The sequence below is a fragment of the Nicotiana tabacum genome, chromosome 4 (genome assembly GCF_000715075.1).
Source record: "Nicotiana tabacum cultivar K326 chromosome 4, ASM71507v2, whole genome shotgun sequence".
In the NCBI taxonomy this organism is placed as follows: Eukaryota; Viridiplantae; Streptophyta; class Magnoliopsida; order Solanales; family Solanaceae; genus Nicotiana; species Nicotiana tabacum.
In genome coordinates, this window is record NC_134083.1 from 133,990,802 (window position 1) to 134,015,549 (window position 24,748).

At 37.3% G+C, this 24,748-nt stretch overlaps 1 protein-coding gene across 6 annotated transcripts; it reads right to left on the reverse strand.

Moving 5' to 3' along the window:
• Positions 1-4,711: 4,711 nt before the first annotated feature.
• Positions 4,712-24,496, reverse strand: LOC107821917 (OVARIAN TUMOR DOMAIN-containing deubiquitinating enzyme 4). Of its 6 annotated transcripts, none has more exons than XM_016648382.2 (7): positions 24,356-24,482; positions 20,996-21,066; positions 20,354-20,892; positions 19,782-19,903; positions 19,270-19,310; positions 18,882-18,980; positions 4,712-5,031 (listed from the first exon to the last, which is right to left on the reverse strand). In XM_016648382.2, exons 3-7 carry the CDS (start codon positions 20,874-20,876, stop codon positions 4,860-4,862), a joined length of 957 nt encoding a protein of 318 aa, XP_016503868.1. In that variant the 5' UTR covers positions 20,877-20,892; positions 20,996-21,066; positions 24,356-24,482; the 3' UTR covers positions 4,712-4,859. The 6 variants fall into 6 exon arrangements, with proteins under 6 accessions (XP_016503868.1, XP_016503870.1, XP_075108557.1 ...); XM_016648384.2 differs by lacking the exon at positions 20,996-21,066 and adding an exon at positions 24,187-24,225 and having other exon boundaries at positions 24,356-24,458; XM_075252456.1 differs by lacking the exon at positions 20,996-21,066 and adding an exon at positions 24,146-24,182 and having other exon boundaries at positions 24,356-24,456.
• Positions 24,497-24,748: the final 252 nt, after the last annotated feature.

The following is a 24,748-nucleotide window of genomic DNA, read 5'->3' on the forward strand; positions in this document are numbered from 1 at the left end:
ATGTATCTACAAGATGGTCACATGTGTGCTTATTGTCAACTCGTAATATGATATTTGCGAGATTGTTGGCACAAATAATAAGGTTAAGAGCATAATTTTCAGATTATGCAATTAAGTCAATTCATCTTGATAATGCTGGTAAATTTACATCTCAGGGCCTTTACTGATTATTGTATGGTCACTGGTCAGTTGCTTATGTTTATACTCAAAATGGTCTAGCAGAATCGTTGATTAAACGCCTCCAATTAATAGCTAGACCATGACTAATGAGGACAAAACTTTCTCTTTCAGCGTGGGGATATGTTATTTTGCATACAGTAGCACTTGTGCGTATAAGGCCAACCAGTTATCATGAAGTCTCCCCATTAAAATTGATTTTTGGTCAGGAGCCAAATATTTTCCATCTAAAATATTTTGGATGTGCGGTATATGTTCCAATTGCTCCACCACAGCATACAAAGATGGGTCCACAAAGAAGGTTGAGAATATATGTTGGTTATTAATCTCCTTCTATTATTAAATATCTGGAGCCTATGATAGGAGATTTATTTACAGCCAAATTTGTTGATTGTCATTTTGATGAATCAGTTTTTCCAACATTAGGGGGAAAAAATAAACAGCTGAAAAAGAGATAGATTGGAATGTATTATCTTATCTCATTTGGATCCTCGTACAAATCGATGTGAATAAAAAGTTCAAAAGATCATTTATATGCAGAATATTACAAACCAACTGCTAGATGCATTTACTAACCTTTCACGGGTTACTAAATCGCATATTCCAGCTGTAAATGCTCCAATTCGAGTTGATGTCCCAGTAGGCCATGCCTTAAACGTGGTAGACCAATAGTTTCCAAGGATAAAATTTCCCGAAAAAGGAAAGGAGCAAATGATCAAGTTGATCATAATGTGTAGATAATTGCTCAAGAAGAGCATAAAGACATAACAATTGATAAGACCTCACGGGAAGTTCAAGTTCCTAGAAATTATGAAAATGAAGAGATCTCAATAAGTTATGTCTCTACGAAAACAGGTGGAGCCGAAATAATATTGTTGTTGACAACACTTTTACATATAATGTTGCAGTTGAAGTAATGCAACAAGATGAGGATCTTGAGCCAAAATCTATCGATGAATGTAGACAGAAAAAAGATTAGCCAAAGTGGAAAAACGTAATTCAAGAGGAATTGGCTTCACTCGAAAAACGTGAAATTTTCAGACCAATAGTCCGAACACCTGAAGGTGTCAAGCCAGTGGGGTGCGAATGGGTTTTTGTGCGAAAACGAAATGAGAAAAGTGAAGACGCAAGATATAAAGCATGACTTGTGGCACAAGAGTTTTTGCAAAGGTCTGCCATTGATTATATGGAGACATATTCTCTTGTGGTAGATGCAATTACCTTCACGTATCTAATAAATTTGGCAATCCATGAAAAGATTGATATGCGGTTGATGGATGTTGTCACAACCTACTTATATGACTCATTGGACAATAAAATTTATATGAAAATCCCTGAATGATTTAAAGTTCCTGAAGCACATAAAAGTTTAAGGGAAACTTGTTCAATAAAGCTTCAAAAATTCTTATACGGATTGAAGCAATCAGGGAGGATGTGGTACAATTGTCTTAGCGAGTATTTGCTAAAGAAAGGGTACAAAAATTATCCTACTTTTCCTTGTGTCTTTATTAAGAGGTCTAGATCTGAATTTGTCATCATAGCTATGTATGTTGATGACTTGAATGTTATTGACACTTCTAAATAGCTTCCAAAGGTCGTAGAGTGTTTGAAGAAAGAATTTGAGATGAAAGATCTTGGTAAGATAAAATTTTGTCTTGCCCTACAAACTGAGCATGTAACAAATGAAATTTTTGTCCATCAATCAACATACACTGAAAAGATTTTAAAACGATTTTATATAGATAATGCACATCTATTGAGTTCCTTGATGTTGTGAGATGGCTTGACATAAATAAAGATCTATTTCGGCCTCAAGAAAATGATGAAGAGCTCGTTGGTGATGAAACTCCATATCTTAGTACAATTGGAGCACTGATGTATCTTGCCAATAATACCTGATCAGATATTATTTTTGCAGTAAACTTATTAGCAAGATTCAGCTCCTCCCCCAACAAGAAGACATTGGATGGTGCTAAACATATATTTAGATATCTTCCGGGAACTATAGATATGGGATTGTTTTATTCTAATAAATTCAAGTCATAAATGATTGGTTATGTCGATGTAGGTTATTTGTCTGATCCACATAAAGACCGATCTCAAACAGGCTATTTGTTTACATATGGAGGTACAAATATATCATGGCATTCAATGAAACAAACAATAGCTTCCACTTCTTCAAATCATGCTGAGATAATAGTCATTCATGAAGTTAGTCGGGAATGAGTTTGGTTGAGATCAATGACATAGCATATTCAGGAAATGTATGGATTTTCTATGAAAAAGGATAATCCAACTACACTATATGAAGACAATGATGCTTGCATTGCTCAACTGAAAGGAGGATACATCAAAGGAGACAGAACAAAGCACATTTCATCGAAGTTTATTTTTCACGCATGATCTTCAACAAAATGGTGAAATTAATGTTCAACATATACGTTCATGTGAAAATTTGGCTGATTTGTTCACTAAGGCATTACCAACCTCAACATTTGAGAAGCTGAGATAGAAGATTGGAACACGTCGTCTTCGAGAAATAAAGTGATATTTTCATGAAGGGGAGTAAGATACGTGTTGTACTCTTTTTCCCTTAGCCTAACTTTTGTCTCACTGGGTTTTCCTGGTAAGGTTTTTAATGAGGCAGCAAATAAAGCGTAAGATTTTTTCCCACAGAGTTTTTTCTCAGTAAGAATTTAACGAGGTATATTATCTATTTATGAACATTCAAGGGGGAGTGTTGTAAAACTAGTAGTAAATATGGATGTCCACTACTCCCACTACTTTCACACATGATATAAATAACCTCCCACTACTTATCACTATTATGATTGTAACTCCCACACCTCCATAACCCCTCCCCATGATCTCAATTGTTAATGTCATGTTTAAGACAATCCTTTTGTAACCTTCTATGTAATAGTATAAATAGAGGCATGAAATGTGATATGGGATACACTTGAACAATTGATGAAATAAGAAAGTTATCTCTTCTTCTCTTATTCTACTTATCTTCTTGTTTTATATTGTTACTTTGAGCTGCATTTCTTAACACATTCATTATAAATTAAAAATCTACTCCATAGATTACTACTATATAAAAGAAGAAATATATTTGTAGTAGAGAGACTTTGGATGTAATAGGAGAGAGAATAAAAATATAATTAAATAAAAAATTAATTTTCTGCTTCTGAATTAATATTCTAGCTTCTTGGAAGAAGTTAGAATTTATAGCTTCTTCTTAAAAGTTGAAAAACTATTTCTGCTATTGCTCAAAAGTAATTCTCCGTCTAAGCCAAACACCTTAAATTTTTAAAAAAATACTTTTTTTAAAAAACTTTTAGCCTTGAGAAAACTTGGTCAAACGGGTTCTCAATCGGTCCATTTTCCTCCAAAAGTTTGTGCATTTCTTTTCCATCTACCTATATGCAGTGTGTTCCCTCTTAATTCGACCTGCCCATCTTCTTCATTTATAAGGAAGAACTGAAGAAGGGTTCGAATTGTGATTTATTATCAATTCACTGACAGAAAATTTTCAGGATAAGAAGTAAACCAATATATGGTGCATCCACCCCAGTGACACTAGCATAATAGAAAGGAAAAACTCGTGTATCTCATTCGCAATACTTCATTCTTTAAACTCGAAGCGAATTCGAATTGAATTTTAAATACCGATCATAATTAAACCAAAACAATAGCCAATAATAAAACAATCAAAAGTGTTGACTATTGAAAATTTGATGAATAGCAGTGCAAAATGGAAGAAATAGACAATGAGTATATGACATTGAAAATGCTAGTTGAGGGTATGGTGGATGAAATGATGAGAAGTTTTGAAAGCTACTTCGAAAGTGGATGTAACATTCCCAAGCTAAAAAGACATATGCAAAGTAAAAAGTGCACTTTTTATCCACCACTGTGGTCCATACTTATTATTAGAATTACTATTTCCTTTTCTCATGATGAGGATTTTGAGGACCATTTCTCTTTTCCTGTTCCACAAGGATGTAAAAAGAGAAATGCCTTTTAAAACTGAATCGCAAAGGAGACATTATTTGGAAGAAATTTTTTTTACATGAAATGGAGAAGGAAAAGAAAAATGGTAGGAAATTGGAAATTCCACCCTGTATATATGTCCAAGCAGTCTGTTAATCTTTTCAAATGAAAAAAAAAAATACAATGAAATTAAAAGCCGATAAATACTTTTGAGGAGAATTTCCATTTTCAGCTTGCATTCTTATTCCTTTCTGTAGTGCTCACTAAATTTGAACTTGAGCTCCAACTTAAGAAAAATGAGGAGGAGCATACAAATAGCCCAAGATTTGAAAGTTCTAACCAATAGTAACTGTTATTTGATCGAATAAGCTAATGAATTCTGCTTTTCTTGGATCTCAGTCTGAACTCAGCATATTTAGCAACATCAAGAGCTCAAATTACTGCTATCCAGAGAAAAAGAAAAGGGCACATTCATCTTGCAATCATTATCAAAAAAGTAATTTAGAACTCAACTTAAAAGATCAGTGAAGAGGAAATATAGTAAAGATAGATGTTTCATCAGGGGCAGAACCAAGAATCTCCTTGAGAGCACATATTCAGAATCCATCTCTTGACTATTCGAGATTACTTGTTAGATTCTAAACAATACATAGCTAAAAGGCACATACATTGTCTCTTCTCCTCTATTAAAGTTTTGATCTTGGACCTTTCTTCCCAGAAATGTGCAATGCATCATAATGACCGAAGCCGTGATACAGAACCTTAATTGGATTTTCTTTGCCATATTCTTCCCCATATTCAGCAATAGAAATCAGGCCACGAGCGTCTTGGTCATACATGTAAACATTAATTGGCATCCTGCAGATGTCAAAGAGTACAATCTTGTAAGTCATGCATCATTAACCTTTTTCACTCTGTTATAATCCACACCGTTTAGCCACAAAAATTAGTAAATCCAAGAAGATGACATTTATTCCCCTAAAAGAGAAATACTCATCTGGAGTAATATAGAAACACTGACGAGATTGAGAACATTAACAAATAGGAGTAGACAGAAACACCAATGACGTGAAAATTTGGAGAAATCAACAGAACTACTTAGCCCGATACAGCTCTTGTACCTGAGACTGAAACAGTATTCCTTCACTCATGAGCTCTTTTTTGTGTTTGTCCAGCTCACCTATATTCCTATAGTTTCAATGCTTCATTATCATATATATTTTTTTTGTTAATACTCCTCTAGCTCCTACTTTCAGCTCATTTCTCAGTCACTAGTTTAAATGCATCCAACAGCAGCTCAATGAACTTTTAACTCATGCTCTAACCTCTTCTAGATAGACAGCAACAAAATGTGCATTTCCAAAATAGAAATGTAATACACTGACCTCTCAAGTTATGAACTTGTTATGGTAATTTGGTTGCTCGTGAATGTTTCTTGTTGAACGAGTGTTTTTGAAAACAAGAAGAGTTGGAAAATAGTGCTTATGCTATGAAGTGAAACATCACCCAACTTCAAATATGCACAACTCTTATTCTAGTAAGAATCCAGACATGACTCCAAAGCAAATTTGTAGTCCTTGAAGCTTGGTTTCCAACAGTTCAAATGGTTTTTCATTTGGAGACAAAGTAATGGCCATTTTACTAAAGTCACACAGGCTGACAACAGCCAGTGCCGCGCATTGAAGATGGATAACTAACCAGAGAGCCTGAACGTCCCCCCATCAAGTGCCTCACACTGGACTCAACAAACAAGCTAGTGCAGCAGCCGGAGACTTAAACATTTGAGAATTTCTTAATAAATTTCACGCGGTTTTGTGCCACTATTGTATAAACCTCAACCCTAATCCATGTATACACAGAACGTGGTTTAGCAACTAAAAGGAGTTGGGAAAAGGATTTGAAGGGATTTAATCACCAAACAAGAAATTACAGAGCCAAAGGTAAGATGGAACCTAAGTCTAGATTTTAACAAGAATTCTACATGAGTATTGAATTTTTTTGATAAGTACCATGAGTACTGAATTGTAGTCACACAGGGTGACTTAAAGGTTGAACTAAGGTTACAATGATTGGATTTTCACACTTTGTAAAGAAGTTATGGAAGTTGACCTATAAATACGATGATCCCTGGAATTATGATAAGATTGCAAAACTCTTGCTACGGATAGAACTCAAACGGCTAGTATGAGGAAATTGAGTAAGTTTAGCTGGGTATTGTGAACGGGCAACGTATATAGCAAAATATGTTTAGAATGATGCTATTTCACAAAAACTTGATACTAGGGGTGTGTTTGGTACGAAGGAAAATATTTTCCGGAAAATATTTTTCAATTTTCCCATGTTTGGTTGGCTTCAATGTTTTGGAAAACATTTTCCTAAAGAACTCATTTTCCTCATTTTGGAAAACATTCTCTTGGTAGGGAAGAGAAGCAAAAACATTTTCCAAAACTCTTTTTCAACCTTCCCCACCAACCCCCACACCCTCACCCTACCCCACCCCTTCCCATGTTTGGTTGGCTTCAATGTTTTGGAAAACATTTTCCTAAAGAACTCATTTTCCTCATTTTGGAAAACATTCTCTTGGTAGGGAAGAGAAGCAAAAACATTTTCCAAAACTCTTTTTCAACCTTCCCCACCAACCCCCTATCCCCACCACCTCACCCGCACACCTCCACCTACCCATCCCCACCCCCACCCCCACCCTAAATAAAAATGTTATTAATAATACTTTCTTTTCATGTTATAGATAGATTTTTTTTTCATTTCAACAAATTAGTATTTTCTTTTCATGATATAAAAAATTATTTTTTTCATTTTAACGAAAGCAATACTCTCTTTTCATGATAAAGAAAATATATTTTCTTTCATTTCAACAAAAAAAAAGTAGTTTCTTTTCATAATGTAGAAAAAGTATTTTTTTTCATTTCAACAAAATGAGTATTTTCTTTTCATGATGTAGAAAATGTATTTTCTTTTATTTCAATAAAATGATTACTTTATTTTCATGTTGGAGAAAGAGTACTTTCTTTTTCAACCAAAAAAAAGAGTATTTTCTTTATAGTTATGGAGTATAAATTTCAATGTTATTTTGCGTAAAAAAGTAAAGTAGCATATTAGTTCTTTTGGATTTGTGTGAATTTTTAGAAGAGTAATTAAATTGTTTAAGAAAATAGAGTCTTGAAAATATTGGGTATTGGGGAAGGAAACATGGAAACTTCGGGAAAGAGGGTGAGGAGAATAGCATAAATAATATTTTCCTAAAAAATATTTTCTACTCTCTAACCAAACACTAGAAAATATTTTCAGGAAAAAAAATTTCCACTTACCAACCAAACAAGGGAAAATAAGTGATAAAACCATTCTTTTTCCATGAAAACATTTTCTCGGAAAACATTTTCCATGGAAAACATTTTCCTTCATACCAAACACACCCTAGATCTAGATTATATAGATGAAAACTTAGAGATTATTGATTTTATTAGAGACAAGTCCACTTGAGACATGGAATTGAGATAAGTAATAACCCTACCTATAACTAGTTTCTTTGAAATTGCATAAATTTAATTAAGTTGATAATGTTTTATTAAGATATGGTTACATTAAATGATTTGATAAAGATAGTATGTGCAGACAAGCCTACAGTATTATATGCATATCATCTGTTTTGGTGGAATGCTCCTTGTCGGTCGTTTTGAGCTCTAGCACGTCGTTCGGCGGTCTGAGGCATTGAGTAGCTTCACTTCATGTATTATGATTTATACGCGTAGTCGGAATTGAATTTCAGGAAGTTCGGAGTTGATTCGGAAGGAAAATTCTCAATTCGGAAGCTTTAAGTTGGAAAAGTTGACTAAGGTTTGACTTTTGAGTAAACGACCTCGGAATCGGAATTTGAAGGTTCCAATAGGTTCGTACAATGATTTCGGACTTGGGCGTATGTTCGGGTTGAGTATCGGGTCGCCCGGAAACATTTCGGCGCTTATTGTGGAAGGTTGGCATTTTGAAAGTTTTAGAAATTCTTAAATTTGACTTGAAGTGGATTTTGATGTTATTGATGTCCGTTTGGGATTCCGAGCCTAGGAATAGGTTCGTATTGTGATTTATGACTTGTGCGTAAAGTTTGGCGTCATTCCGGAATGTTTAAGTAGGATTCGGACGCGTTCGTCGAAGTTTTAATGTTTGAAAGTTAAAAGAAAGATTTTGATCGTTGATTCATGATTTTGATGTTATTCGTGGAGTTTCGAGCCTTTGGATAAGTCTAGATAAGATATTGGGACTTGTTGGTATGATTGGACAGGGTCTCGGGTGAGTTCCGGGGTGATTTCGGATCATTTCTCGATGTTTTGCTATTGTTGGTGCTGGTGTCTGGTTTTGTTCTTCGCGAACGCGAGGGGATTCACGCGTTCGCGAAGAAGGATTTGTTGGATGCTGAAATTTTGTGCTTCGCGTTCGCGATTGCTGCCTCGCGTTCTCGTAAGGTAGGACGGCAAAGCTACGCGTTCGCGATGTCAGCTTCGCGTTCGCAATGAAGGAGCTGACCTGGGAAAGGTTGGCCTTCGCGTCCGCGAAGGAGTGGACGCGTTCGCGATTGAGCAGCCTGGTGAAGCATCGCATTCGCGAAGAAGAGTTTTGGGGTCAAGAGTTTGTTGAGCTTCGCGAACGCGAGGGTTGTGCCGCGTTCGCGAAGAAGGGTCGTCTGGGCAGTGTCCCTTTTTAATTCGGGAGTTGGCTCACTTTTCTCTCATTTTCACTTGGGTGGCCGAATTTGGGAAGCTGTTTTGAGGAGGTTTTCATCAATCAACACAAGGTAAGTGATTCCCACTTATGGTAAGCTAAATGCATGAATTATATATGGATTTAAACATGAAAATTTGTAGAAATTGTGAAGTTTTTGAGGAAAACCTAGAATTTGGTAATTTTGGATTTTTACCACGAAATTGGACATGGAATTGGGAATAAATTAATTTATAACACTTCCCAACTCCGCTCGAAAAGTAAACAAAGTCAACTCTCGGGTCCACATGCCCGAATTTCGAATGTTGGAGTATATTTTTATTGAGTTTTATGATTGTTTGACTAGTTTCGGATGGATGGACATTGGTTTGAGGTGCTAGAAAGGCGTTGGAGCCGGTTATGGAACTTCGGAGCGAGATAAGTCTCATGTCTAACTTTGTGAGGGGGAATCTACCTCGTAAGTGTTATATCTATTATGTGCTACATGTTGTAGGAGCTACGCACGTATGAGGTGACGAGTGCCCGTGCGTATGCTAGAATTTTTGAGTATGTCCAGGTAGACTTAAACTCACGTCATGCCTTAGTTATACTATTTGCCTTGTTTAATGCTTTAAGTCGCATTATGACTTGAGACTAGACTCGCGGAGTAATGGACCCGATATATTAGAAATTTGACGAGCTACTTGATTCGCCGTGGAAATTGTGCTTCCCTTACGAATCGTGAGTGGGATCAAGGACCCGTTAAGCTTCTTATTCTAATGGGATCGGGTCGTTCGCCTCGGCAAGATATTATTGTAACACTCTTATGGGATCGGGCCGTTCGCCTCGGCAATATCATGTATCATATTCTTATGGGATCGGGTTGTTCGCCTCGGCAGTATCATGTATCATATTCTTATGGGATCGGGTCGTTCGCCTCGGCGTTTTATAAAACACTCTTATGGGATCGGGTTGTTTGCCTCGGCATTTCTATAAAACACTCATATGGGAACGGGTCGTTCGCCTCGGCAACTTCAAGAAATACTCTTATGGGATCGGATCGTTTGCCTCGGCAGAATCGTGCGTAATATTTGATAAGAAGCCATTGTATCCGTGAGTTTTCCTAATTTGAGTTGTGACGACCTATCTGGTGGGGACCATATTTTATATACTCCGGTTGAGGAGGTAACCGATATTTGAGAACTGGTGTTTACGGTTCAAAGGAGGATCGTACCACGTACCTATATTTGTTTACACTGTTTATTTACCATGCCTCATACTCGTTTACGTTCTACTGCACTTAATTTATTGGACCACTAGTAAGCGTCGATGTCGACCCCTCGTCACTACTTCTCCGGAGTTAGGCTAGATACTTACTGGGCACGCATTGATTTACGTACCCATGCTACACTTCTGCATTTATTGTGCAGGTATATATATTTCTGGTGGTCTTTTGGGCGCAAGGGCACAGCTATTGTGGGGACTTTACGGTGAGCTGCATTCCAAGTTACGATCCGCAGCATACGGAGTATCCATCATAATTATTTAGTTTATCATGTCTATCTTGTATTCGAGACATATGTTGTATTGTTATTGTACTTTCTCGTAAATGCTCATGCACTTGTGACTCCGGATTTTGGGGGTTCCTAGTGGATGTCCATTATTGTAGTCCATGTTATTATTATCATTTCACCTTATGTTTTATTTATATTCGAAATTTGGTAAAGAAAAGCACAGGCTTCTAATAAGATTCATGATTTCAAAAATAATAAAATGAATAATTAAGCTGACAGTTCATCGTTGGCTTGCCTAACGGCGATGTTGGGTGCCATCACGACCTATAGTGGATTTTGGGTCGTGATAGCTTGATATCAGAGCTCTAGGTTCACTTAGGTCTCACAAGTCATGAGCAAATCTAGTAGAGTCTTGCGGATCGGTACGGAGACGTCTGTACTTATCTTCGAGAGGCTACAAGGCTGTTAGGAGCACTTCCCTTCTTGATTCCTCGTCGTGCGATTTGATCCCATTGAAGCTTATGCCTTCATTTCCTTACTACTCATTCTTATACGATGTTGAGTGCTGGTTATCACTTGAGAATCGAGCAGTTGTAATAGTACTGCAGATGTGGTGCAGGATGTTTCTCCCAGCGTGTTCGAGTGGGTTATTATCGTCACCTTGTGGAGGGATGTTCTGTCATTTCAGCCCAGTGTTGGTGTTGCCTACGGTCGAGATTTAATATTTTCGAATTTGGTGGAATTCTTGTTAATATTGTGTTGTCACCGTCCTTGATTGAATGCATTGAGGCTCATCGGCATGTTGGTGTTCATTTGTTTGCCTCTGGGCATGGTGTTGTGAGATGGAACCTAAGAGGAATTTATCAGGGATGGTTGTGCGTTGCGACTTCAGGATCGAATCAGCGTTTCCAGTATTGATGATTCGAGGGAGATGATCTGTGAGGTGGCTTCTATGCTTAGAAATTTTGAATGTGACGAGAAGGGCTTGATTGGAATGTAGGAAAAGGTGAAGTATTCGATCATTGTCTTGGATGCCATACGGCTTCGAGTTTCAAACACGTTGTTGGACCTTCGGGTGATGTTAATGAATGAAGGGATTCTTACGGCTGGCGGATCAGTGTGGACCCAGGGAGGTTAGTTGATTTCATGATGGATGTAACTATAGCAATGACGTTGGAGGAGGTCGATATGAAGTTACACAGGTGGGCCATCTCCTGTGAGCAGGTTCGCGGTTGCGTGGTTTTGATGAGGTTCTACGAAGAGTTCTACTTTCTTCTCAACATGGGATGCATGTACTGCGATGTGAGCTTGGATCGCTTGAAGCAGATGGTACGACGGTTAGGAGGTCGAGTGTGCGATTGTGGCTGATAATTCGGGATGTGTTATGATTAATCCAACAAGAACTTACGAGAAATTTGGCTAAGCAACGATGTGGGATCATGGTAACCGGGAAGAAGAGGTCGTTGTGGGGTCAGGATCTATGTGGTTGTAGCGTAAAGCTAAGTAGGGGAGCCCACCGTCTATGATTGAGTCGTGTGGTTGTGTGCTTGTGTAGTTTCTGGTTATCGGTGCATTGGTGGATTAGTTATGACCAAGAGGAGAAAAACATCAAGGATATTTTGGACAAGGAATTTGACGTATATGTGTTACATTTCGCCTTAACGATTCATGTGCAAGTGTTGGGGATGACTCAGAATTTATGCTTCCTGTGGATGTGATGTGCAATGAAAAGAATTCATCTGGTTACTTCTTTGGAAGTGTTCATGTGCTAGCAGAGCACTAGAATTTGGTTACATATTCAGAACCAGGTCACAGTGGGTGACTCTCAACAATGGTTCTAGTGGGTTCAAGAAGTAAAGTGCGGTGTTTAAAGATTTTGGGTTCGTTAGGTGGCTGAGGACTGGGTTTTGGTGTGAAGAATACTTGGGGAATTTCTATATTATCATCGGGTCTACGGTGCAGTGCTAGAGAAATGGGAGAAACAGTTTCGGATTCGCAGGAGGTCTTTCAGAACGGGTGTATCAATTAGAGATACTATAGAGTGCACGATGAGGGTTTGAGATGGCTTATGGGTATCCGAACGACGTGGTCTCGTGATTTGGGTCACTCGGGATGAGTGTTGTTTGGGGTCCGTTATGTGTTTAAATAGGACTATTATTCCAAGGGCAAGTCAAGAGTAAATTGGAAAAGTTGAGTCGGTTAGTTATGGCTTGAACTATCATGATTCTGCGATCATAGGAATTCGGTTGTGTGTTGCAATTGTTCTTCTGAAATAAGTGGAGTAGAAAGGAGTTCTAGCCGATGAAGTGTTTATTCTACTTGTGGGTTCAGGGGTTGTGATGAAAATCTTGTACTCTCGCATAGCGGCATGATAGGCGCAATGAGCGGCATGGAGATTGGAAGTTGAGGATCAAGGTTACGGTTCGATTTTGATAAGAACGTCACGAGTTCGGAGGAGCGGGGGAAGGATTCGGATGCCAGAGTAAGCTGGCACTATCTTAATGTCGCCTAAGGACAGAGTTATGTGGAAGACGCATTGCGCATTGGGTTGTGGATTCTTAATTAGCATTACAGGAATACAAGGTCGGTGGCCATTAATGTTCAGACTTTGCTACCCGGTGCGGAAGGGTGTGGGAGCATATCCCACGGGAAGATCGTATAAGTGTGATATTTTAGTCATTTGATTGCTAGAAATTGAAATCAGGTATGGAGATTTTGGTACTGTCGCCAATAGGAGAGGTTATGACCGAGAGGCGCTCTATTCCTTTGGTTGTGGACAGTGGAAGTTTGTTCCGGATTCGACGACTGCTCGTATGTGTCATGAATAGGGTCATTGTGGATCCTTGAAAGGTTATTGGCCCAATATGGGATGATCGGAATCGGCTTGAGGTCCGTTGGTAGATCTAGAGTGAATATATGTTTTACATCAGGTCGTATGTGATCATTTAGCACAGCATTGCTTATGGATGAGTTTTCGGGCGTTGGATGTTTTCCGTGTCGTCAGTTATTCTATGTAATACTCTATTATGCTATGTGGGTTGTGAGTCGGCTTGACTATTCGCACATGTATGGTGATCCCGTGTAGCTTGTAGTGTTAAATGAGCAGGGTGGCTCTCTAGATGCAGGTCATTTATTGCACCTTAGTCGTGCTTGAGTTTTTGTAGCCCATGGCGCTATCCGTCTCTCCAAGGTTGTGTTTATGCACTTGGCGTGCTTGTGATCGATATTCAGACATTTCGTAGGAATGAGCATTATAGCTCGATGGGTATTTTCTTATTGACTGTTATGTGTGGATCGGGTGGCACGCTGGCACGGATACGATGTTTAGATCGGGCTGCATGCCGCAACGGTATCATGTGTGGATCGAGTTGCACGCCGCAACATTGAGATGTTGAATACGGTTCCCTATACTTATTTTTGTGTGTCTTGTTTCTCATCTCTGAGAAAGGTTCATAGCATTTGTTGACCGTTTTATTCGTTACGCGGGCTGGGTAGTTCTTTGCCAGAGTTCGTTCTTCCTTATGTGTCATATTCGAATTGTAGCTTGTTGGCGCATTGATGGCGTCATATAAGATTTTAGTCAGTGTTTAAGGTGGTTTATTGCCTAAGCAGCTTGTACTGGGTGAGACGAGGTAATTGGACCTGAAATCAGTGCGATCAGACTTATGCAAGGTGTATTAAAGAGAAAGTGTCACTACTCAATTCAGAATAAGGTAATAGTTCTTGTCAAGCAGAGAAACTCCGTGAGTTATTGATTTGATGGATGGTTATGAGTTCCTGCACATCTCTTTCATTGTTGCACTATTGTGAGGATTGAAACCGAGCTTATATGTGTTATGAAGTATACTACGGGTGTCGGGTCAGTGAATTTGCACCTACTGTAGTCGAAGGATGTTATCATGGACATACGAATTGTGCGGTGCATTGTGTGATCTCAGCACGGGTGCGGGATCCTATTTGGTACAGTGGGTTGAGATTGTTACGGTCTTCACATGTTGGAATCAGGTCTCGTGGAGAATTCCGGATGTTGGAATTTGGTTCTAAGGCTTATTAGCTAAGGCAATAGGGAGGATCTTCAGTCTGGCTCAAGCTAATGTGCTCACGTGGGTTGTGATGGCACGGGTAGGTGCACGAGGTGTCAACCAGTGATTTTGGTCAACTCCGGAACGGTTTTTGGCACGTTCGAGGACGAACGTATGTTTAAGTGGGGGAGAATGTAACGACCCGACCGGTCGTTTTGGGCTCTCGCGCGTCGTTCGGCAGTTTGAAGCCTTGAGTAGCTTCACTTCAAGTATTATGACTTGTACGCATAGTCGGAATTGCATTTCGGAAAGTTCGGAGTTGATTCGGAAGGAAAATTCTCAATTCGGACGCTTTAAGTTGGAAGATTGACTAAGGTTTGACTTTTAAGTAAACGACCTCGGAATTGGGATTTGAAGGTTCCAACAGGTTCGTACAATGATTTCGGACTTGGGCGTATGTTCGGGCCGAGTATCGGGTCGCCCGGGAACATTTCGGCGCTTATTGTGGAAGGTTCGCATTTTGAAAATTTTAGAAATTCCTAAATTTGACTTGAAGTGGATTTTGATGTTATTGATGTCCGTTTGGGATTCCGAACCTTGGAATAGGTTCGTATTGTGATTTATGACTTGTGCGTAAAGTTTGGCGTCATTCCGGAATGTTTAAGTATGATTCGGACGCGTTCGTCGAAGTTTCAATGTTTGAAAGTTAAAAGAAAGATTTTGATCGTCGATTCATGATTTTGATGTTATTCGTAGAGTTTCGAGCCTCTAGATAAGGTATTGGGACTTGTTGGTATGATTGGACGGGGTCCCGGGAGCCTCGGGTGAGTTACGGGGTGGTTTCGGATCATTTCTCCATGTTTTGCTACTGCTGGTGCTAGTGTCTGGTTTTGTTCTTCGCGAACGCGAGGAGATTCACGCGTTCGCGAACAAGGATTTGTTGGCTGCTGAAATTTTGTGCTTCGCGTTCGCGACTGGTGCCTCGCGTTCGCGTAAGGTAGGACGGCAAAGCTACGCGTTCGCGTATGGGTTTAAACATTGAAATTTGTAGAAATTGTGGAGTTTTTGAAGAAAACCTAGAATTTGGTATTTTTGAATTTTTACCACGAAATTGGACATGGAATTGGGAATAAATTATATATTTGGGTTCGTGATATTATGGGTAACGTTTATCTTCGAAAATTTTCGAAATTCGTGCATGTGGGCCCGAGGGTTAACTTTGTTTACTTTTCGAGCGGAGTTGGGAAAGGTTATAAATTAATTAATTATGAGTGTTGGAGTACATTTTTATTGAGTTTTATGATTGTTTGACTAGTTTCGGATCGATGGGCATTGGTTTGAGGTGCTAGAGAGGCGTTGGAGCCGGTTATGGAACTTCGGAGCGAAGTAAGTCTCCTATCTAACTTTGTGAGCGGGAATCTACCCCGTAGGTGTTATATCTATTATGTGCTACATGTTGTAGGAGCTACGCACGTATGAGGTGACGAGTGTCCGTGCGTATGCTAAAATTCCTGAGTATGCTCAGGTAGACTTAGACTCACGTCATGCCTTAGTTGTACTATTTGAGTTATTCTTGTTTGTTTAATGCTTTAATTCGCATTATGACATGAGACTAAACTCGCGTAGAGTAATGGACCCGATATATTAGAAATTTGACGAGCTACTTGATTAGCCGTGGAAATTGTGCTTCCTTTACGAATTTCTTCCGCGTTGTTCTTATTCATCGAAAAGTTTCCTTAAATTTCATAACTCACACGTACATTCGTAAGTGGGGTCAAGGACCCGTTAAGCTTCTTATTCTAATGGGATCGGGTCGTTCGCCTCGGCAGTATCGTGTATCATATTCTTATGGGATCGGGTCGTTCGCCTCCGCAGTATCATGTATCATATTCTTATGTGATCGGGCCGTTCGCCTCGGCGTTTCTATAAAACACTCTAATGGGAGCGAGTTGTTCGCCTTGGCGTTTCTATAAAACACTCTAATGGGATTGGGTCGTTCGCGTCGGCAACTTCATGAAATACTCTTATGGGATCGGGCAGTTCGCCTCGGCAGAATCGTGCGTAATATTTGATAAGAAGCCATTGTATCCGTGAGTTTTCCTGATTTGAGTTGTGATGACCTATCTGGTGGGGACCATATTATATATACTCCGGTTGAGGAGGTAACCAATATTTGAGAACTGGTGTTTACGGTTCAGAGGAGGATCGTACCACGTACCTATATTTGTTTACACTGTTTATTTTACCATGCCTTTATACATGTTTATGCTTTATCATACTGATTTATTGGACCACTAGTAAGCGTCGATGTCGACCCCTCGTCACTACTTCTCCGGGGTTAGGCTAGATACTTACTGGGTACGCATTGATTTACGTATTCTTGCTACGTTCCTACACTTATTGTGCAGGTATATATATTTCTGGTGGTCTTTTGGGCGCAAGGGCACAGCTATTGTGGGGACTTTACGATGAGTTGCATTCCAAGTTACGATCCGCAGCATACAGAGTCTCCATCATAATTATTTAGTTTATCCTATCTATCTTGTATTCCAGACAGATGTTGTATTGTTATTGCACTTTCTCGTAGATGCTCGTGCACTTGTGACTCCGGATTTTGGGGGTTCCTAGTGGATGTTCATTATTGTAGTCCGCGTTATTATTATCATTTCACCTTATGATTTATTTATATTCGAAATTTGATAAAGAAAAGCACAGGTTTCTATGAGTGCCAGATTTTATTCTAATTATCTAATAAGATTCATGATTTCAAAAATAATAAAATAAATAATTAAGCTGACAGTTCACCATTGGCTTGCCTAACGGCGATGTTGGGCGCCATCACGACCTATAGTGGATTTTGGGTCGTGACATCTTATTCTTGAAAACACCGAATGTTCAAGGTGGTCTTAAAATGTGTATTAGTATATTAGCATAAGTAACTTGTATCTTATGAGCATGTATTGAACTGATTCTTACAAAGCCTTTACAACATGTTTGACTTACATGTATTTGCACAAATGATACTTCAAGTAGGTGTGCATAACCTAAAAAGACATTGCTTTGGGAAAGCCAGCAAGGCTTCGGGTGGAAACCATAGAGATGGTATCGTTTACCAGCAGGGCTAGCTCTAACCTTATTAGTAGTAAGGCTTGTGCCTTAGGCCCCCAAATTTTGGGGGGCCATTTTTAAAAAATAATAGGTTTGTGGGTATTTAAAAATAATATTTAATACTTTTAATACAAAAGTAGAGTCTTTCATATAAAAAGAAGGAATTATTTTTAAATATAACAATTTGACTTACCTAAAAATGGGTAGATAACGTTTCAATAAAAGGGCAACCCGGTGCACTAAGCTCCCGCTATGCGCGGGATCCGGGGAAGGGCCAGACCACATGAGTCTATTGTACACATTTTTATGAGTTGATTTGACAATTCCCTTTTACTCCTTCATTAGATAACGTGTAACATTTTTACTCCCCCTTCCTTTATCTAAGTCAATCTTACCTAAGATCAACAATGTCTCAAGAAAAAGATTAAATGGGTTGGTTATATTATCAATTGACAAGGAATAATTAGAGAAAATCGATTATAAAAAAAATTATTAATAATTTTGTATCTCAAAAGCTAGAAGATTAGAATTTAAATAAAAATGTATATTATAACTTTTTTTTTAAAATTTAGTCCTCACATTAAATTTTGGCTTTAGGCCCAGCATGTGCTTGAGCCGCCCCTGTTTGCCAGAAGAGGACTGTATAGAGAAGTGTTAACATATGTAACCCGTAGTGGAAAGTGTATAAGTTCGGATTCCACTATCTTTTAAGTGTAGTGGATACAATAGCCCTTCCTGATCAGGTTAGCAAAGCACGTACTCCCATAGAAGGAAGTACTTGGAGATAAAGAGACTCTTGAGAAAAGAAAAGTACTAGTTCGATATAACTCAAGTTTGTGATCATACTTCGATGTAAAAGTTATATGTTTGAGCAGAATCTACTAGATGATACTTTGACCTATATGATACACATTTTTGAGCAAGTATGAACATTGTACAGAGTTCATTATTATGTATTTGATAGAATACGCTATTTTAAATGCATAAGTTGTCCCTAGTGGTTGTAAGGTTAGTATTAAGAGAGTCGGTGGATACACCCCTTCCATTTACGTCTTCACATATCCAGATGCAGAGTTGAGTCAGAAGGACTGAGTAACACAGTTGGCACTTGAGCTACTTGGTGCTCCACACATTGTTTATCTAGCTAGTCATGTTGCTTTCCTTGTATTTAAAAGTTTAGATTTGTTGGTTCAATATCTAGAATCTGTTCCATGTAATCCATGACAGGTTCTGAATTGAGTAGTGTACAATTTTAAGGTTCAAGCATCTACTATAAAATATACATACACATTGCAGACATGAAAGCTCATCGATACAGTAGCACACTATTAAAAGCAGCAGAAATCTAACTCACTGGAGAACATGAGAAGCCATCAAGAGTTCCGGTTCACCTCCCCACACATGAGACTTCCTTATCCGTGCAACATATGTGTCAAAATCACCTTCGATGAACCTGGATGGATATCAAACCATCAATCATATATCTATAACCCAAAAGTTAAGAGCAATGAGGCTCTTCACTGCACCTGCCCAGCTATTCTCCCTACTAAGGAAAATTAACAAAAGGAATAAAAGATGAAGTGCATGTTCACTGAAATATCTGAAAAACCAGCAACAACTACATATCATTCTTCCCTCATTCCTTAGAGTAGAATCCCATGATTATTACTGTTTAATAGCACCTTACCTACATCAGAATTAGTCAGAACTAAGAACTTAAATTGCATATGCTTTAGACTTACCATTCAGTCTCTTCTCGCCTCTTTATAAATTCATCTGCCACCTAATAGATAAAATGAACTAGAGTAAGCAGAAATTGCTGCAATTTTTGCTTCCAAACAATATGAATTTGTAAATGCCCCCTTATTTTGTTTTCTCTCCTAAGCTAATTTTCATTTTTCTGCTTTTATATACTTTTCATTTCCTGTTTGCAGGGGTTGGGTTACCAGTGCTCTAAAAGCAAGTCTTAACTGACAACCAAGATCTCACAGAAGGTATGACATCAGAAGAATAGAGAAACATTAGACACTCCAAATAGCTAGGAATTAAGACGCGTTTGCAGAAACAACAGTTGAACAAGATTATATAGTGATCACTTCAACCCTTTCGAACTTTATCACTTCAAATTTTCAGTCTTTATTAGTCTGCAAAGTGTCAGAAAATTGTCAAGTGTTATCATTTCAGGCTTCAGCCAATAAACAGGGAGCTGCAAGTTTGTTAAGAACACATCATAGAAGAAACTAGGCAAACATACACTGGCCCGCAATTCATCCGCCAATTGCCTCTGTAGGTTCTCATCAGGAGGGGGCTTCCCTGACCTTAAACAAGCACCATGCGCAACAGAACGAAATAAACATCTTCCATCTCCAGGTATACCTGCATGGAATGAAGCAGTCTTTTCCATCAAAATAACTTCAATACTACTACTATTTACGCTAGCCATTTTAGGCAAGGGTCTTGAAATCCAATATTAGTGCATGTACAATGCTTCCACACAATCAGCAAGTGTCCTGGTAGTATATCAACCAACTTGGAAAGAACAACAACAACAACAACCCAATAAAATCCCACTAATGGGGTCTGGGGAGGGTAGTGTATACGCAGACCTTACCCCTACCCCGAAGGAGTAGAGAGGTTGTTTCCGAAAGACCTTCGGCTCAAGAAAACAAAAAGACAAAAGGACAAAAGGAAACAATATTAGTATCACCACAGCAATCATAGGAAAAATAGGAACACCATGAAATCCAGCAGAAAGATGCAAAGCAAAAGCGATAGCTAGTAAATAGGACCTGCACTGAAAAGAAAAGTCTGGAATGCACCACTAACCAATTACAGAGTAGTCAGTATAGACCTTCTTTCCATGTGAATAGCCAGTGGCCGAGGAATGACAGTTATTTGCCCTATTTTCTCCTGATGATTCTGCATGTACCAGTTCAGAGGTTGAGTAGCAGACCAACAAGCCAGAAAATAAACCAGCACATGTATGATGTCTCTGTCCAGAAATATGCGCAAGTTTGCATCTGTTTTTTGGAATCTTTGACTGAGTGGGCAAAGAAAGCCTCATATTCACATTTTGGGACCGAAGAGAAATATCACAGCACGCCTTCCAGGTATATCTGGGATTAACTGCAGTTTTAAGCGTTAACGAGTGGCAACTGCTCTTCAGCTTGGAGATACTAGACCCAACACATCTTTTATGGGATCCATCAAAGTTAATTGAAGATAAGAAACAATGTGACTTGGACGTAGAGATAGTAGAGTAATGGAGTTTTGTAGGCTTGGTTGAGATACAAAAACGCAAAGAGTTGGCTGGTGCTTGCAAAACTATATTACAGAAGCGACTTGTCATTTGTCTTCTCGCATGTCTGCTCAGGAAACACAAGTTTATCATATAAGTACAGATGGGAGAACTGACCATTATTCTAGAACAGCAGCAAGAAAGCAAAGGACTATAAAACCTAAACTCACAATTGTTTTATATAGAATCAACAGGGTAATGTGGCACTTGGATTTATGGTATCAATTGGCTCTTAGTGCAGCTGCATATTCATCAAGCAATTGAAACCAAATTTATATACCCATATATTATTTAAAAGCTTAATATCTTCTTTGTCTAAAATCTCCACATAGTTCTTAGAGATGAATAAGATGATAGGCAAAATAAGAAGCAAAGACTGCAACGAATTTGGATGCCATAAAGGGAAAGCCTACAGACTGCTCAGAAGAAAAATATCAAAATGGACTTCGCTCATACAAATTAGGGGTGGGCATTCGGTATTTCGGTTCGGTATTTAAGAATTTCGGTTTGGTATTTCGGTATTCGGTTTATCAATTGTGTATACCAAATACCGTACCAAAATATTTCGGTACGGTTTGGTATTTCTTATTTTGGTTCGGTACGGTTTCGGTACGGTTCGATTTAAACCAAATTTTTACTATCTCCCTCACTCCATTAACTAATAGGAAGCAAACAACTGAAATATTTTGTTTATTTCTTCTGCCATGGATCAACCAATTCTCCACAATCTATTCCTAATTTCTCGCATGAATGACTTCCACCAAACGTAGTTTTTGGTATATTACATATTTAATTAGCAACATTTAATATTATAAAAGGTATAATAATGAAATAATTTCATTTTATATTTATGGAATAATGATAGTATATTGCATATTTAATTATATAAATGGTATAAGATACATACATACTTAGAAATAAATATTTACAGAATAATATCGGTATAAATATTATATATTCAGAATTCCGCCAAAATATTGATATAAAAATTCTGGAGTGTATTATATGTTATAATTCAGTTTGTGGTATATTTATCGTATAAATATTACTATATGTTTGGACTATGTTATATAGTTGTATGAATTTCACTTTGTATAATATAGTACTATTATATACAACATATATAAATGACATAATGTACATATATAAACAGGTATGTTCCATATAGTGATAGATATATACGTATAATATATCTAACATAAACCATCAAAATCCTACAGAATAATGGAACGCATGAAACACCATAGGATGCATTTCAATGTTGGATATTGCCGGATCAAGGAAGTATGTCAAAAGTTCTTTAAGATGGTAGAGAATGTCCCATGATTTATGCATCTTATCTGGTCATTAATTATTTGCTTAATCTTTATAATATGCCATTAGTGTAAAAACAATCTTTCATTTATGTAATAAATAAAGAATATTATTATTTTCTTAAATAATTTTTAAAAAGTGCTCACCCATGTCGATTCCTCTTTGGAATTTGGGGTGTGGGCTTAAGGTTATTGGGCTAAAAATTAAAAACAAAGTTGGGCTTGGACTAAACTATTTCGGTATCTCGAAATACCGAAATATCAAAAACCCAATCCGTATACCGAACCGAATTACCGAAATACCGAAATTTTTGTACCGAAATAAACCGAAATACCGAAAAAATCGAAACCGAAATACCAAATTAATTCGGTTTGGTTCGGAATTCGGTTTTTCGGATTTTATGCCCACCCCTAATACAAATACCAGTACCGTACAGTTTATTCCAGTATGAAAGCTCTTCCTAGACATTTATCTTCTTATATATGTACAGAGACATTTCAGTTACAAGCATAAAATATATTCCATATAGTCTTTTGACAAACATATGTTGCAGTTTCCTCGATCAAGTGATTCAAGTGGTTATTATGCTTTATTGGTTAGTTTTTTTTTGTAGGCACCTTATATGCAAAAAAATACACCATGCATCAGAAAAGAAGACTTATCAACCGAAGAGCAAGGAGCATATCAATATGCCACATGAATTTCGAAAGGCAACAACCAATATCAACCATATAAATCTTGTCATTACTCCCCTATAAACTGACATGATTGAGTCAATAATGCACAATATCTCATACGGTACTTTTTATTATAAAAGAAATAATCATCATTGCCTTCATATGGTACTTCATTCTTTCTTGAAAGGGAAAAGTTAGTGAAGTGGTTCAAAATCATATGGTACTTCATTCAAAATGAGCAAGCTGTCTATTAGGCCTAATATTAACACTCATTCTGAAGTAACAGGAACCATCAGAATATGTAGATTTTTGAGAAGTCATGCAAATGATCCTTCAAGCATTGATCAAACTGAAAACTACATTGTAACTATCACATTTCCATTTCATATTCATGTTTGATATCACAAACAATTATGGAAACTCTGAAAGTGCACAAACCATTTCATGAGACAATTCTTAAAGCACCAATAATGCCAGAGAAGGATGTGGAAACAAATGATGGGTGTAATTGGTTGGCTGCTCAAAACTTCAAACATCACTGGAAAAAAAAGTACTAATGCAGGAGCTTACATAGACATTTCATGAACTATGGACTCAACATGACATTTTCCTATGTGAATCCTTCTCTCTCCTTATCAATAGTTAATTAGTTGAAACACCAAAAAGATCTCACAAAATAACTCCTTCTATCCCATACTTATGACACTATTTGATCGGTACAGAGTTTTTTAGATATTAGTTTAACTTTGTATTATAGTAGGTTTGGAAGTAAGTATTAAGAAGTTGTTAAGAGTTAGTTTGTTCAAGAAAATATCACATTAAGGTTAAATGTGAAGATACATAAACTTTGTGAAAGTTGTAACTTATCAACAAAAAAAATTGTGAATTTGTATTGGATTACTATAATATTAAAATTTTGTCAAACATTCTAGTATGTCCTTAAAATGGAAAGATTATTTGGAGAGATAAATGAGACATCAATACACAAGTCACTATAACATAAAATATAAATAATATAAGTTATATATATTGACAATGTAATGATTTTCTTACATCATCATTGTAATTTAACTTGATATAGCTGGTTACTTACCATTTATTTTAGGTAATCAATTAATGTTTATTAAATAGAGCTACCTGCAATTATCTTTTAAATGACCTCATTTTGTAAATATTTTTTACACCCTTAGCGGATAGAACTTAAAACTCAAAGATAAATAGCTATGATAAACTAAGTATACTAAAAAATGCTGATTTTGAAAACACTAAAAATAAAAACAGTATAAATTCAGACTAAAACCATTCACAAGAAATGAAGGATGAACATACAGTACAACACTTTAAAACAAGGATTCGGGCGAGAAACCTACAGTAAACCCACGTTAAATATACATCAGTTGAATGGTAGCCTGAACGACAAAAATCAAGATAGACAAGAAAATTCAGAATTTAGAAAGTCTACACAGAATGCAAAGAAGACAAATTAAAGCAAAGTAAAATTGAAGCAAAGAATGTAAGAGTAGTGAAGAAAAGAATAACCTTTGAATTCCGATAAATGTTGAAGAACAAATGGTAAATTGTTCCCGAGCTACCAGTTTAAGCAACTCTTTTAGGTGCGTCAGAAGCTTCTAGCTTTGTCCGGAAGAACCCAAAGGGGAACTCAAAGGGTAAAAATTAGAAATAGTCTAATTACAATTAGTAATTTCAAAGATAATAAAAAATTAGTTACTTATAAAATCTGAATAATATATCCTTAAAATCTGGAAAAATTATAACATAATATGTTGGTATTTGAATTTTTTACATATGAGACTTTTTATGGTTCAGGTAGGTTATTTTTGTCCAAATTTGATCCCGCATAAAATAGTAACTATTTTCAATAACTTTGCAAATATTTATTATTTTTTCATCAACAGTTCAAAAATTGGCTAG